This window comes from Epinephelus fuscoguttatus, linkage group LG1, assembly GCF_011397635.1.
Source record: "Epinephelus fuscoguttatus linkage group LG1, E.fuscoguttatus.final_Chr_v1".
Classification (NCBI taxonomy): domain Eukaryota; kingdom Metazoa; phylum Chordata; class Actinopteri; order Perciformes; family Serranidae; genus Epinephelus; species Epinephelus fuscoguttatus.
The window spans coordinates 45,778,886-45,790,674 of NC_064752.1; the positions used below are offsets into that span (position 1 = coordinate 45,778,886).

The 11,789-nt window shown below is 40.8% G+C and overlaps 1 protein-coding gene across 1 annotated transcript; it reads right to left on the reverse strand.

Moving 5' to 3' along the window:
* Window positions 1-196: 196 nt before the first annotated feature.
* LOC125885936 (probable transmembrane reductase CYB561D1) lies at window positions 197-10,705 on the reverse strand. Its single transcript, XM_049571798.1, has 3 exons — window positions 9,546-10,705; window positions 8,121-8,158; window positions 197-5,143 (listed from the first exon to the last, which is right to left on the reverse strand). Exons 1-3 carry the CDS (start codon window positions 9,700-9,702, stop codon window positions 4,637-4,639), a joined length of 702 nt encoding a protein of 233 aa, XP_049427755.1. The 5' UTR covers window positions 9,703-10,705; the 3' UTR covers window positions 197-4,636.
* Window positions 10,706-11,789: the final 1,084 nt, after the last annotated feature.

An 11,789-nucleotide genomic window follows, 5' to 3' on the forward strand; every position in this document is an offset into this window, starting at 1 on the left:
AACATGAAATGGTTTGTCACCACTTAAAAAAAAAAACAAACACTACAAATTCAAATGTAGATATTTGTTTATTACAGAAGGTTCACAGGCAGCAACCTGCTGACAAGAATTGGATAAATACAAACCTACAACTTACATTCTGATTACCTCATTAACACTCTGAACAGACTTGTAATGCAAAGACTTGAGTATCAAGTTGAACACAGAATATGTTTATTTGTGAGCGAGTTGTGCTCGTTAGGACCAAAAAAGGTAAAGAAGTTACAAAATTCACACTAAATCTGGAATTATGATTTCCACTCCCTCATCAAGGCAAAGTACTTAGACTTTTGTACATTTATTGCAGTACAGGTTTTCACAAATCACATAGAAAATTGCTAACAAAAGCAGGAAAGAAAAAAGTTGAGAAAGAAAATCCTCATCTTATCAGTAGAAAACCTGATTTTCATGAAATACAGCTAAAAGGTCAAACCCAGTCTGCAAATGAACTCATGGAAGGTGTATTATTTCCTGGTTTTCGTACAATTTCCCAGCATTAAGTGCAATCTACATCCGATGAGTGCTTTTGGAGGACAAAGATGTGTTGACGTATCTTTCAGTATCTCTTATATTAAAGCTGTAGTAGGTAACTTTTATTTCAAAAATCGCTTTTGTTATATTTGATGAAACTGTCACTATATCCTGACAGGAAGTGTGACAGCTTGTTTTGAAAGTCCTAGAAGACCATTGCAGTAATACAGTCGTACTAAACAAATGGCATTTTCAAGAATCCAACGCACTTGAACGAAAACAACCAATCAGAGCAAAGGAGACGATGCTCCCACTTCAGTGCATATCTTCAGAAGGAGCACTGCATACACAATGGCTGAGAAACAGCCACGAGCAATGAAAAAACTGCCCATTCGTCCTTTGCAAACGACAGCATGGCAAATACGAGTAAAGAGAAGAAGACTGTTGATCTTCAGTGGAAGTGAAAGCAGGCTTTTAGTCAATGGTCTTGTAATTTTTACTTGTCTTTGCTCTGTGCGCTGTTGTTGGCTAAACATCCTGTGCACAAGCAGTGGTTGACATGATCAACAGCTGGATTAATGACTTCCCCTGGCTCTGATTTGTTGTTTTGGTACAGGTGCAGTGGATTCTTGCAAAGGCCATTAGCAGCACTAAGAGGACCCAGAAGAACCAGATTTTGTTTTCACACAATATCTAATGTACTACTGTCAGGATACAGTGTCAGTTTCAGCAAATATCACAAAAAGTTATTTTTATAAGTTACCTACTTCAGCTTTCACGACACAGTCGATATCACTGCTTGCAGTCTGAGGGCCATCCAATGATTTATAATCGACTTAGTATTATGTCAAAAAGGAAACACCACTACGGATTTATATTTGCATAAGCTGCCTAACAGTGACTAATAAAAAGAGGTTGAGGCAAGGTGCTGGAGGATCAGTACATCCAATAGGTCTTTGTGCATCAGGTTTAATAGGTCGACATTCATCTGTCTCACCAGGGTCTCACCAAGTGTTGTCCTGATTATTGCAGCTTAAAATAACACAAACTGCAGCTGCTTTTCTAGAAAACTACCCGCTTCAGACTTTTATTTGTCCTGAATTTGGCCTGTCAGGTCGTGCTTCCTCCCGTGCTGTGTATCCTTCCCAACAAGCTCCATATAGAGTATCAAATGGTTAGTTTGTTGGTAAAAATAGTTGTAGATTGGTAGAAATGTATTAGTAGTTTGGTGAGATTTAGAGGAGGCCAGGTTGTTGAGACCAAGTTGAGATTTATTGACCTTGGCTCTTAACAATAGTTCTGAATTGGATGGGAAAGTGCAGGGATTGGTTCAGTTTTCAGGTCTTCTGATAGGGGATTGGTTTATTTTAGTACGGTTCCTGGAGGAACTGATTGATGACATATTTGCTAGAAGAAAGCTTGTGCCTTTGGCCTTGTGTGACAAAGCAACACGTGAGTGAGTGCATGTTCATTTTTCCCATTGATTATAAAAGCAAACAAAACACAGAGAGCATGGCTAACCAACAACCACTTAAAAGACAGAAAGGGGTCACATGTTCATAGTGACAGAACTAGAGGTGCTACATGTAGATTTTCAGGAGTCAGTTAGGTTAGCAATGCTAGCATTTTTATAATCAAATGAGGCATCATCGAGAAAACCATTTCCTAACACCAATGATGATGCTAAAGCTGATGTTTTTCGAAGACCACTTATTTTACAATCAAAATCTAAAGTTTTTAAAGAGCCATAACTCAGTTTCCCTGGTATCCCATAAGTTTCACATGCAATGGAAACGTTCACCTACTCCAGTAAATATGACAAACCTTAGATACGACTTGGCAATGGGAGAACCTTTCACAGCTGGCCAGCAACGTCATTTGCCGTTGATATTTGGTTGAATTTAAGTTGTGACATCAGGTAACCAAAACTCAATGTCAGAGCAACGTCTAATGCTAACATCAGTTTGAAGTAGAATAACCACATTTAGTTATGAGGTATGGAGACTAAAACCCAACATCTGCGATACGTCATACTGTTAATGTCCACACAATGTGAAATTCTAATGTCATTAGACAGTAAAAAATATCATCAATCGAATTTTCATTCCAACCATAATTTAACGTCGGACGTAAGAGTTTGACATCTTTCTGACGTCAAATTAACTTCCAGTGCCAGCTGTGTTTGCTCAGCTATGAGCCAGAGAGCTAATGTTATGCTAGCAAGATTCAAAGTCAGTAACACTGTGTATAGTTGAAAAACAGTAAATGTATTTTGACAGTATGTTTAACAAGACTAGCTACCTATCCAGCCATGCCGCTGTCCCTAAAAAACAATATTAACAATACAATGATCTCATTTGTTTACAACCATTGTAGTGCTGTCTCGACATCCCTGTGGCTCTCTCTGCTCTACTAAATTTGAATTGATTAATTTTTATGGCCAATAAGGAACAGAAGCACTCTGCAGCAACATTATGGCTAATGTGTTAGCAAACAGTTGTATCAAAGAGCAACATAAGCATTCATTTGGAGTGGTGTTTGTGTCCATCTGATGACTCCACTATTCACTCTCCTTTTAGCTCTGGTTTGGTCACCAACAACTCCTGAAAAAAAATATCCTGCTTTAGCCGCTAAATGCTCCACTGTATTCACCAGCTGCGAGTGACCGCTTTCACTTTACATGTCGTCATTTGATTCAATTTTAATATTAAGTTCCTCCGGAATTTGGCAAATGTTTGCAACAGCTGATTGTCAACTGTCTCCGTGAGCCGCTCTCTTCCTGCACTCTCTGCCCTGTTAGTACAAACTACCACAGCACATTATGATCTCATCACAACTCGTCATATTTTGCCCTTTGCATAGAAGCCCCGCAGCAGCGGTTAACCTCTGACTCCTAACCTTTGTAGTTAAACCTGTTACTGGACATTGGATAACGTTAGTTGTGTGAACTGTTGGCCCTGTCACTGTGTGTGTGGGACTCGGTCCCAGGCACAGAGCTCCAGTCCTGCAGCAGTGAGCTAGTGTCACGATAAACAGAAAGCCATCAATACACTGCACGCAACTTAAATGAGATTTTACCTGTTTAAGCAGTAAAGTTGCAGTGGTTGAATAAAATTGACAGATTGTGCAGAATCACAGGGATTGGCTGAGTTTGCACAAATTATTGTCATCGCAACATCCTGGAGGGACTGAATATTAGGAAATACTTATTGATGAAATTTTAATGCTAAAATGCTACATGTAGCACCTCTAAGCAACCAAGACAGACACAACACAAAAATATCATAAATGAATAAATAAATAGAATTTACAGGCTGGTACAACAATCCACAGCACCTTCATCACTAAGGCTGTGTCCTCACGCAAACAGCAGTAGGTGCTTCAGATCCACTCAGATACCAGTCTATATACACTGTCTTTGAGACTTTTGTTTTCATTACATACCAAGTGAAAATATTCCTCTGGGGATGCAACAGATGAAAGTCGTTTAAGTGTCAGCCAGCTCCAGCTATGGGATTGCCTCCAGTACATTTTCAGTTCCAAGCATGTACACTTGGCATGATAGCCCACATATTATGCATAGTGTCATCAGATTCTTTGACAGTTTATTATTTCAGCAGGAGTCAGAGCTTGAGGATGCCAAAGATGCCAAAGTCAAAGTGTTTTACGTTGCAGTTCTTCTACTGGCCACTAGATGCTGGCTTTAAGAAAACTGTGAATTGCTGAGTCCTCGAGGTATCAGAGTGCACAAAGAAATCATTCAATTTGAGGGTACAGACTTACTGTTAGTAAACACAGATTATCAAAATCAAATATGGTGTTTTTGCATGTCTAATCTCAGTTTCCCTCAGACTCTGGCCTTTTGCCAAATGAAGAATTTCTGGCTCCACCTACTGACAAAAATCTTGGCTACCAAACTTCTCTTCAGATACTTGCAGTGAAAGACAGACACCCATGTTTTCACAGTCTGTGGGACGACCAGCAAGCTGTTTGCTTTAGTTGTTTTCTTGTCAATGTTTTAGCGGGGTACTCTTGCTTCCATCTGATTCTCTGAGCTTCTGTGCAAAATGTAAATCCAAAATGACCACCAAGTGAATAAAGCAAATCTGCTTGTGCTATGTGTTTCCTAGCTGGTGATCTTCTTGCGGGGCAGGTAGGCATTAGTGATCTGGTTCATCACCACCAGGGCGGGGAAGAGGGGCAGCAGGAGGAAAGCCCACCAGGCTGTGCCTTTCACCGTGGCCTGGAACCAATCTGAGAACATGGCCGAGACCACGGTCACTGTGGCCAGCAGGTAGACCACTAGACCACAGGTGGCGTGGTACAGCTTCAGCCTCGGTGGAGAGGAGGAAAGACGCAGCAGCTTTGGGAACTTCATGCAGATACCACAACCCGCTTGGAGCACGGTGGCAGCCAAGGTGCAGATGCCCAGCAGACTGTGCCAGCTGACCAGGTGGGGAATCTCGGACACATTCTTGCTGGCAACCATGAAGCCCAGCCCAGTGGCAGCAGCTATCAGGACCAGACCCTGACAAAACCAGTGGAGACGGACTTTACCCTTCCGAGATTTGAAGCAAAAGGGGGATCCTTCAGCCGAGAAGAGGAGGATGCCTTCAGTCATACACAGGCAGTACTGCAGAAGGAGACAAAAGACAAAAATGTATTAATTAAAGCTACAGTAGGTAACCTTTTCGTAGGAAATATGACAACACGTTATAATTTATAACTGTCACTATATTCTGACAGTAGTACATGAGGCAGATAAACTCTGAAAATAATCATGCTCCTCTGCCTCCTCCCGGTGCTCCTAATGGCATTTGCAGGAATCAAGAAAACAACCAATCAAACCCCGATCAGTGGGCGGGGTTTCGTTTTAGCTAGAATGTTTTCAACAGAGCAAAGCAAAGGTGCAGAGGTGAAGTGTTCTCTTATGACACAGACAAAATTAAACTGCCTACCCCAGCTTTAAGGTGTTTCTTCCCCCTGTTGCAGTAACATTTGTAGTGGGCAGTCACCACTCTGTCACTATGAGACTGTCAAGGCATTGCACAATTGAGCTGTAATGACTATGTTGCACAGTAAGTCTGCTCGACTGGTTTGCATTGTTTCACGCTTGACTGCTGCATAACTCCTTGTCAAAGCAACAGCCTATGGTAGGTGTGTTTGAATATCAATCAAAAAACATTTTCTTATAAAAAAGGCAGCTAGTGAATAAAACTTTGGAAAATGAACATTGCGGACCAGACTTAACCAACACTTATGATTTAAATAAAGTCTGACCCCAGCGAGAGACCGGCCTTTTTTACACAGAGATCGCACTATAGGGACGCTACAAAGTCCCTTCTCCACGCCGCCTTTGCTTTTTCACACAGAACCAAAGAAAGCTGGCATCGTCGCTCTTCTGTGTAATTTTAGACAGCATGCCAGCATCACAGGAGCAAAAAAAGGGCGTGACGGGCATGACGTGTAACACAACAGCGTTGGCTTCTGGTGTGACATATAACATATTTGTCAGCACTGTTTGTAAACAATAATAATGGCATAAACATGGCAATAACATTAATTTACCGTCTCTGTTATATGGCGGCTGATCTCATCCTCTGCTCGGAAAGTAAGGAGCTCCAGACCTCACTGTTTACCTAATTAGCAGACATTTTTGCAGTTGCTTTTCTTACATGAGTTAGCTGATAACTGCTATCAGCTACTTTTTAAATCTCTCCCAGTGGGTCACATGCATAACACACCGCCAAAACATCACACCTGTCCTGCCCATGGTCCTCTCCTGCCGGCTGTTCCTTTAACACGGACATCAATTTGGCACTGCTACTACCTCCACTGCTGGCTTAAAGGCGCTGCGATCGTACCCTCTATAAAGAACGGCGAGGCAGAACAAAAGCATGAAATTCCTGCCTTAAACAGGCTGCATAAAAGGGGCTAAAGAGAGAGAGAGAGAGTGTGTGTGTGTGTGTGTGTGTGTGTGTGCGCGCGCGCGCGCGTGCCTAACTTATTTGCTCTTTGGGGACACACTTTAGACCTTTTAAAAAACAAGCATGTAGGATTTAGTGGCACATTGCTGTGAGGTTGCAGACTGCAACCAACTGAAACTTCTCCCATGTGAACTACTGTGGCTGATGCAAAAATACAAATGGCAATACCTCGAGCCAGTGTGTGGTTTGTCCATTCTTTGCTATTGTAGAACAACATGGCGGACTCAGAGGAAGAGGACCTAGTCTGTATGTAGATATTAAGGGTTCATTCTAAAGTAACTAAAACACAACAATTCTTAATTTCAGGTGACTAAAAAGTAATGAACAAAAGCTCTGTCCCTAGTTTGGAAAAGCTGATTTTTGGGTCAGTAGTTGAGGTTAGGGTTAGGTTAAGGTTATAGTAGTGGTTAGGCAAGTAGTTGCTAGGGTTAGGGTTGGGCTAGGTAAATAAGTAAATAAATGCAAAAATAAATGCAAATCGATGTAATGTCACCAAAAGTGACATAAGTAAACTGTGTGTGTGTGTGTGTGTGTGTGTGTGTGTGTGTGTGTTTGGTTAACAAAGTGTGCAGTGAGTCAAAAACAGGCTTCTGTTGAATGTGCTTTGAATTCATTTCTGAGGAGGAAAATCTTCACATCAATCAAAGACATTCAGCTCAAAGGGAAGAGCTGTTTCTGACAGGAGAGGCACGATGTTTGTACAGTAAGTTATCACGACTGACACACTGTGTTGACGCATTGTGTCCAATCATCACTGCTGTACAGCCATGAGCCGTGACAGAGAAAACCCCACGTCTACCTGCAAGCTGTCCTCTTTAACATGTTCTAGGTCACTTTGTAACACAATAGCCGGCGCAGTGATGCAACACAGTTGTTCGGTGTTGGCATTCCCTCCTCCCAACCCCTCCTATCTATTATTCACAGTGGAAAGAAGATGGAGACACAAAAGACTGGAAGGTGTGAGGGTAAAGGTATGCTGAATGTTTACAGGAGAGTTAATATTCAACTCATGCACTCTTGAAATCATATACTGTAGTCTTATTTGATGATGGTCAACCTATAACCTATATTTTATCAGCTTTAAACACATTACTGTAAATGCTGCTTGTAGTAATATGTTAATCAATGTGCCATTCCCACTGATAACTGAGCTACATAAATCAATGGTATTTATGTGCCTGCATATGTCTAATTAAGGAGGAAATAAAAGCCAATAAACTCATGTCAGGTCCTGTCTCTCCTGGCATGGATATTTTCTTCTTGTGATTATGAGAAAATGATGTAAGTATGAGATAAAAACTATGGCGTTTGTCTAGGCATTTTGTCATTTTGTCTGCAGGGTAGGTTGGAACTTGTGAAGAAAAAAGACCCAAGTGCACAACCTTAAAAGTGTTTGGTTGAACAGGAACTGTCAGACAGACTGATAAAAGCTACACACTAATTTCAAAACACTGACAGGTTTAGCTACAGTGAAAAAATGTGCAGCCAACTGCATGCGAGCTAAGACAAACTGAAAACATGATCAGATCAGGATTACTGATGAGAAGATAAGACTTTGTATTGTGTGTGTGTGTGTGTGTGTGTGTATGTGTGTGTGTGTGTGTGTGTTATATGCAAACTTACTGCAACAGACATACACACTGGATGCCAAGAAAACAGACCTGGAAAGCAGAGAAACACCAGTGAGCATCTTACAATTCAAAACTATACAAAAGAAAAACATTGAAGGTTGGGAGTTCATTAATGACAAAACTGTCGGGTGATCACAAAACTAATAATGTTTCTAGATCTGAGCAATCAGTGAGGCCTCAGTAGGGCCTGTTATAACCTTTGCTTGTTGTATCCAGTTTCTGTTGCTTGCATGCAAACTGATTACCACAATGATTATCAAATGAACCTGATAACACAGCTGAAGGAAACAGCAGGAGTACATTTAACATTGGCTGCACACTAAATCAGACAATAGTTTGTGCTCTACCCAAGTGACAGAAATGAACATGCTTCTCAAGCGTGACAGTTTAAGAAGCTGTTTCATCACTTTTTGCAAATTTAACAGTTGGCATTTATCATTAGACATTTTAGAAATGGCACAAAGAGTCTAGCAAAAAATCCAGAGATGTATTGGTAATTGAATAATCAAAATTTGCGACCCAAATAGAGGGCAATAGAAACATTACACAGTAAGTCTTCAGAGTAACATTAAAGAGATTTACACCTTTAGTAAATATCCTATTTAGTGTTAAATGTCACAAACACTGATCCAGTAACACTCTAAAATTTGCTGAGGTAGTTATTAGGAGGAGAATACATAATAGTTCATTACTTTATTTATTGATTACTTTTCAACTGTTTAATTTGTAAGTTTCTAATATTAAAAATCAGGGGTGTAGGTTTTGTTTAAACATTAGGAAGGGACATATGAAATAGGGGATTCAATTCAATTTTATTTATAAAGGCTTTACAGCATACCACATCCCTCTGTTCTTGGACCCTCTCAGCGGATAGGGATTTAGGCAAATTTTGAGCTTTAAACACTTAATTTTCTGCATTCTCGTTAATATTCATGCACCAATTTGTGCATTTTTTCTGCATCAATTTATGGTGTAAATATCTTTAATTGTGTTGTAATATGAATCATCTGTTATTTTCATGTTTTTACTGTGGGTAGGACATGTGCATATGTTCTAAATATTGAGGGGATTGTGTCCTCTGCAGCCGACCCAAAATCTATGGCTATATTAAAAAAATATCAGGGAGAAAAAACTTAACAAATAAAACTGCATTAATCTTAAAAGCCCTTGTTACACATTTTAAATTAGGCTCGTGGTCTTTTCATAAATTAAAAAATGAATTAGGCTATTTTTAATTTAATTTATTCCTATTATAACACAAACATAAAGCAATGAATTACTCGAGCTTTAACAAATCATTCCTCTGAACTATGGCAGATTTAATGAAATTGCTGTTCTCTTTTGGAGGATAAATATGAGTAATAAAGACGTGTTAGGGTCTGCGGTGGTGTTTATCCAAACATCATGTATCACTCACTGGTTCCGGGTCTGGACAGCAGGGAGATGATGAGGGTCAGGCCCAGGCCGGTGACATGAGCCGCTATCACCGCCGCCCTCCGCAGCCACACATAGAACCAGTAGTCCCGCATCCCCAGCCCCTCTCCCACCGGGCTGTACTCCACATCAGACGGCATGCCGCTGAGCCACCTGCCGGGCTACCTGCAGACTCTGGGTGCGCTGAAACGGAGAGACGCGCCGTGTGTGCTGTCGGGACACTGCACGAGCTCCATAATCATTTAGTTAGGAAGGAGGAAGAAGTGGACAGCTACGGGATAGATATGTGATCCGATCAGCATGTAGTCAAACTACACTCAATGACAACACATTACACTTCCGGTATGTAGTTTTTCAAAGTCCGCGTCCAGGTAATAATACAGCACCTTCATTCTGGTTTTCGCAGTGAGGTTATAACAATCACCCTATTGACATAAATTAATAAATGTAAACTATTCAGTTGTAAAAGGGTGTATTATCACGCCAAAAATTTCACTTGTACAATAACAGTAACAAAACAGTTGGCTGTATAGTTCCTGCGGTCCTGTATCTACCCACGGTGGTTACATTTGTCTCCCAGTCCTCCAGTTCACATGGACAATCTCAGCGTTTGTGTGCCCACCCGGTTAGCGATAGGCTACTCGTTTACTAGCGTTGTTTACAAGGAAAAAAACTTAACTTCCAGTCTAAGTCTTGGCTAGTTTGCGCCAGTTTGACGAAACAAAAGAAGCGGTGGCTGTAATTCCTCCAGAGCAAATGCGGTCCGACTGTGGATTAAAAAGCAGGCTGGTTGTATGGAGATCATCAGGAGTGGGAACTGTGCTGCCCCTCCTCGGCTTCCATACATTATCTGACAGGCTTGACAGGTTGTTCTCTCGCGGTCAGCTGGCTGTAGAACATCTCCCGTACACTTCCCACATCCTCTACGCAGCCGTTTGGTGTGACCGGCGGTCTCAGTGCAGAAAAAGATAGTAAACAACTGTCACCGCTGTTGCTTGCCAGTATTTGGGGTTTCACTTCCCGGTTACCGAAGAGTAAAAGACAAGTGAGATGCTTCATTTCTATTTCCTGCTTTTCCAGTTAGTCCTCGCTTGGTATGTAACGTGGGTTAGATGGCAGTCTGGCTACCTCATCTTAGCGAGCCCACACCTGCCAATAGGACTCTGTTCCTCTCATGTATTATATCATTAATGGTATTTTTCACGTGCTATTATTATGAGCTAAGGGCACTTATCAACCAGAGGTGGAACTGAACTGGCGATTTCCATTCTTATCACCATATTAAAGGACAAATCTGGAAGAAAAAGTCGTCACTTTTAAGAGTCTCTTCAGAAAAAAATTACCTTCTTTTTTTAGTTAGTCATTGCTGCCACTGTTTTGCACTGATTTGTATCATAGACCATATACTGCATATGTCTGTGGTTAGCACAAATGACATGAATTGATTCTCTATTAGTTCTGTATTACATGGGAACACCACCTGTTATTTCTATGGTCTAGGAAAGTTCAATCAATATTTGTGAGCATGAGCTACTCTCTGGAAGCCAGAAACCAAAGATGTCAGTCTAGTACTTGTGATGTCATGTAGTATAAGGTCTGGAGCTGCTCCATAGGCAATGGATGTGTATAATGTTGTGGATCTACAGAATGTTTGGTGTCTTTTTTTGTACACAAATGATCTTCATTCTAGCGTAGTGTTCTCAGTTCTGAAACAAAAAAATGTACCCAAATACACAGAACACTGCCCTGGGTGCTCTTAACGTCATCTCTAACATCTTTCTCAATTCATTGTCTTTGGAGCAACTCCAGACTTTTGACATCACAAATTTGAGTTTTAGCACTCTAGTTTTTGGATATGAGAGTTGTTCTTTTTTTCTATTATTTTTGGACTGTCTTTGACTGTAGTAATAACACGTATGAATTTTGAGAATGGGTGTAGTTTTCCTTAAAATATCATTTGACTTTTTTGAAAAAAAATAATCACCACCTAGTTGTATGCCTCCACAAACCAGTCATGTTGCAGTTTACATCCAAGTCTGTCCAGACTCATATGTATCCATGACAGTAGATAATGCTTCAAACATGTGTGTTGCTGCAAAGAAGCTAGATATTGTAAACATGGATGCTTCACACATCTACAAACCAGCAGCACAGATCTATACAATCAGCAGTTTCAAGGTGGGCACCCAAGATTAGTGTCGCCAATTCACTATCTTAACCAAATGTC

Bases quoted from the DNA above. Each gene is read 5' to 3' on its own strand.
- LOC125885936 (XM_049571798.1), bottom strand. From the start codon at position 9,702: ATGCCGTCTGATGTGGAGTACAGCCCGGTGGGAGAGGGGCTGGGGATG. The intron at 8,159-9,545 runs GTGAGTGATACA...TCTGCTTTCCAG, and splicing joins GCTGTCCAGACCCGGAACCA to GTCTGTTTTCTTGGCATCCA. The intron at 5,144-8,120 runs GTAAGTTTGCAT...CTCCTTCTGCAG, and splicing joins CAGTGTGTATGTCTGTTGCA to TACTGCCTGTGTATGACTGA.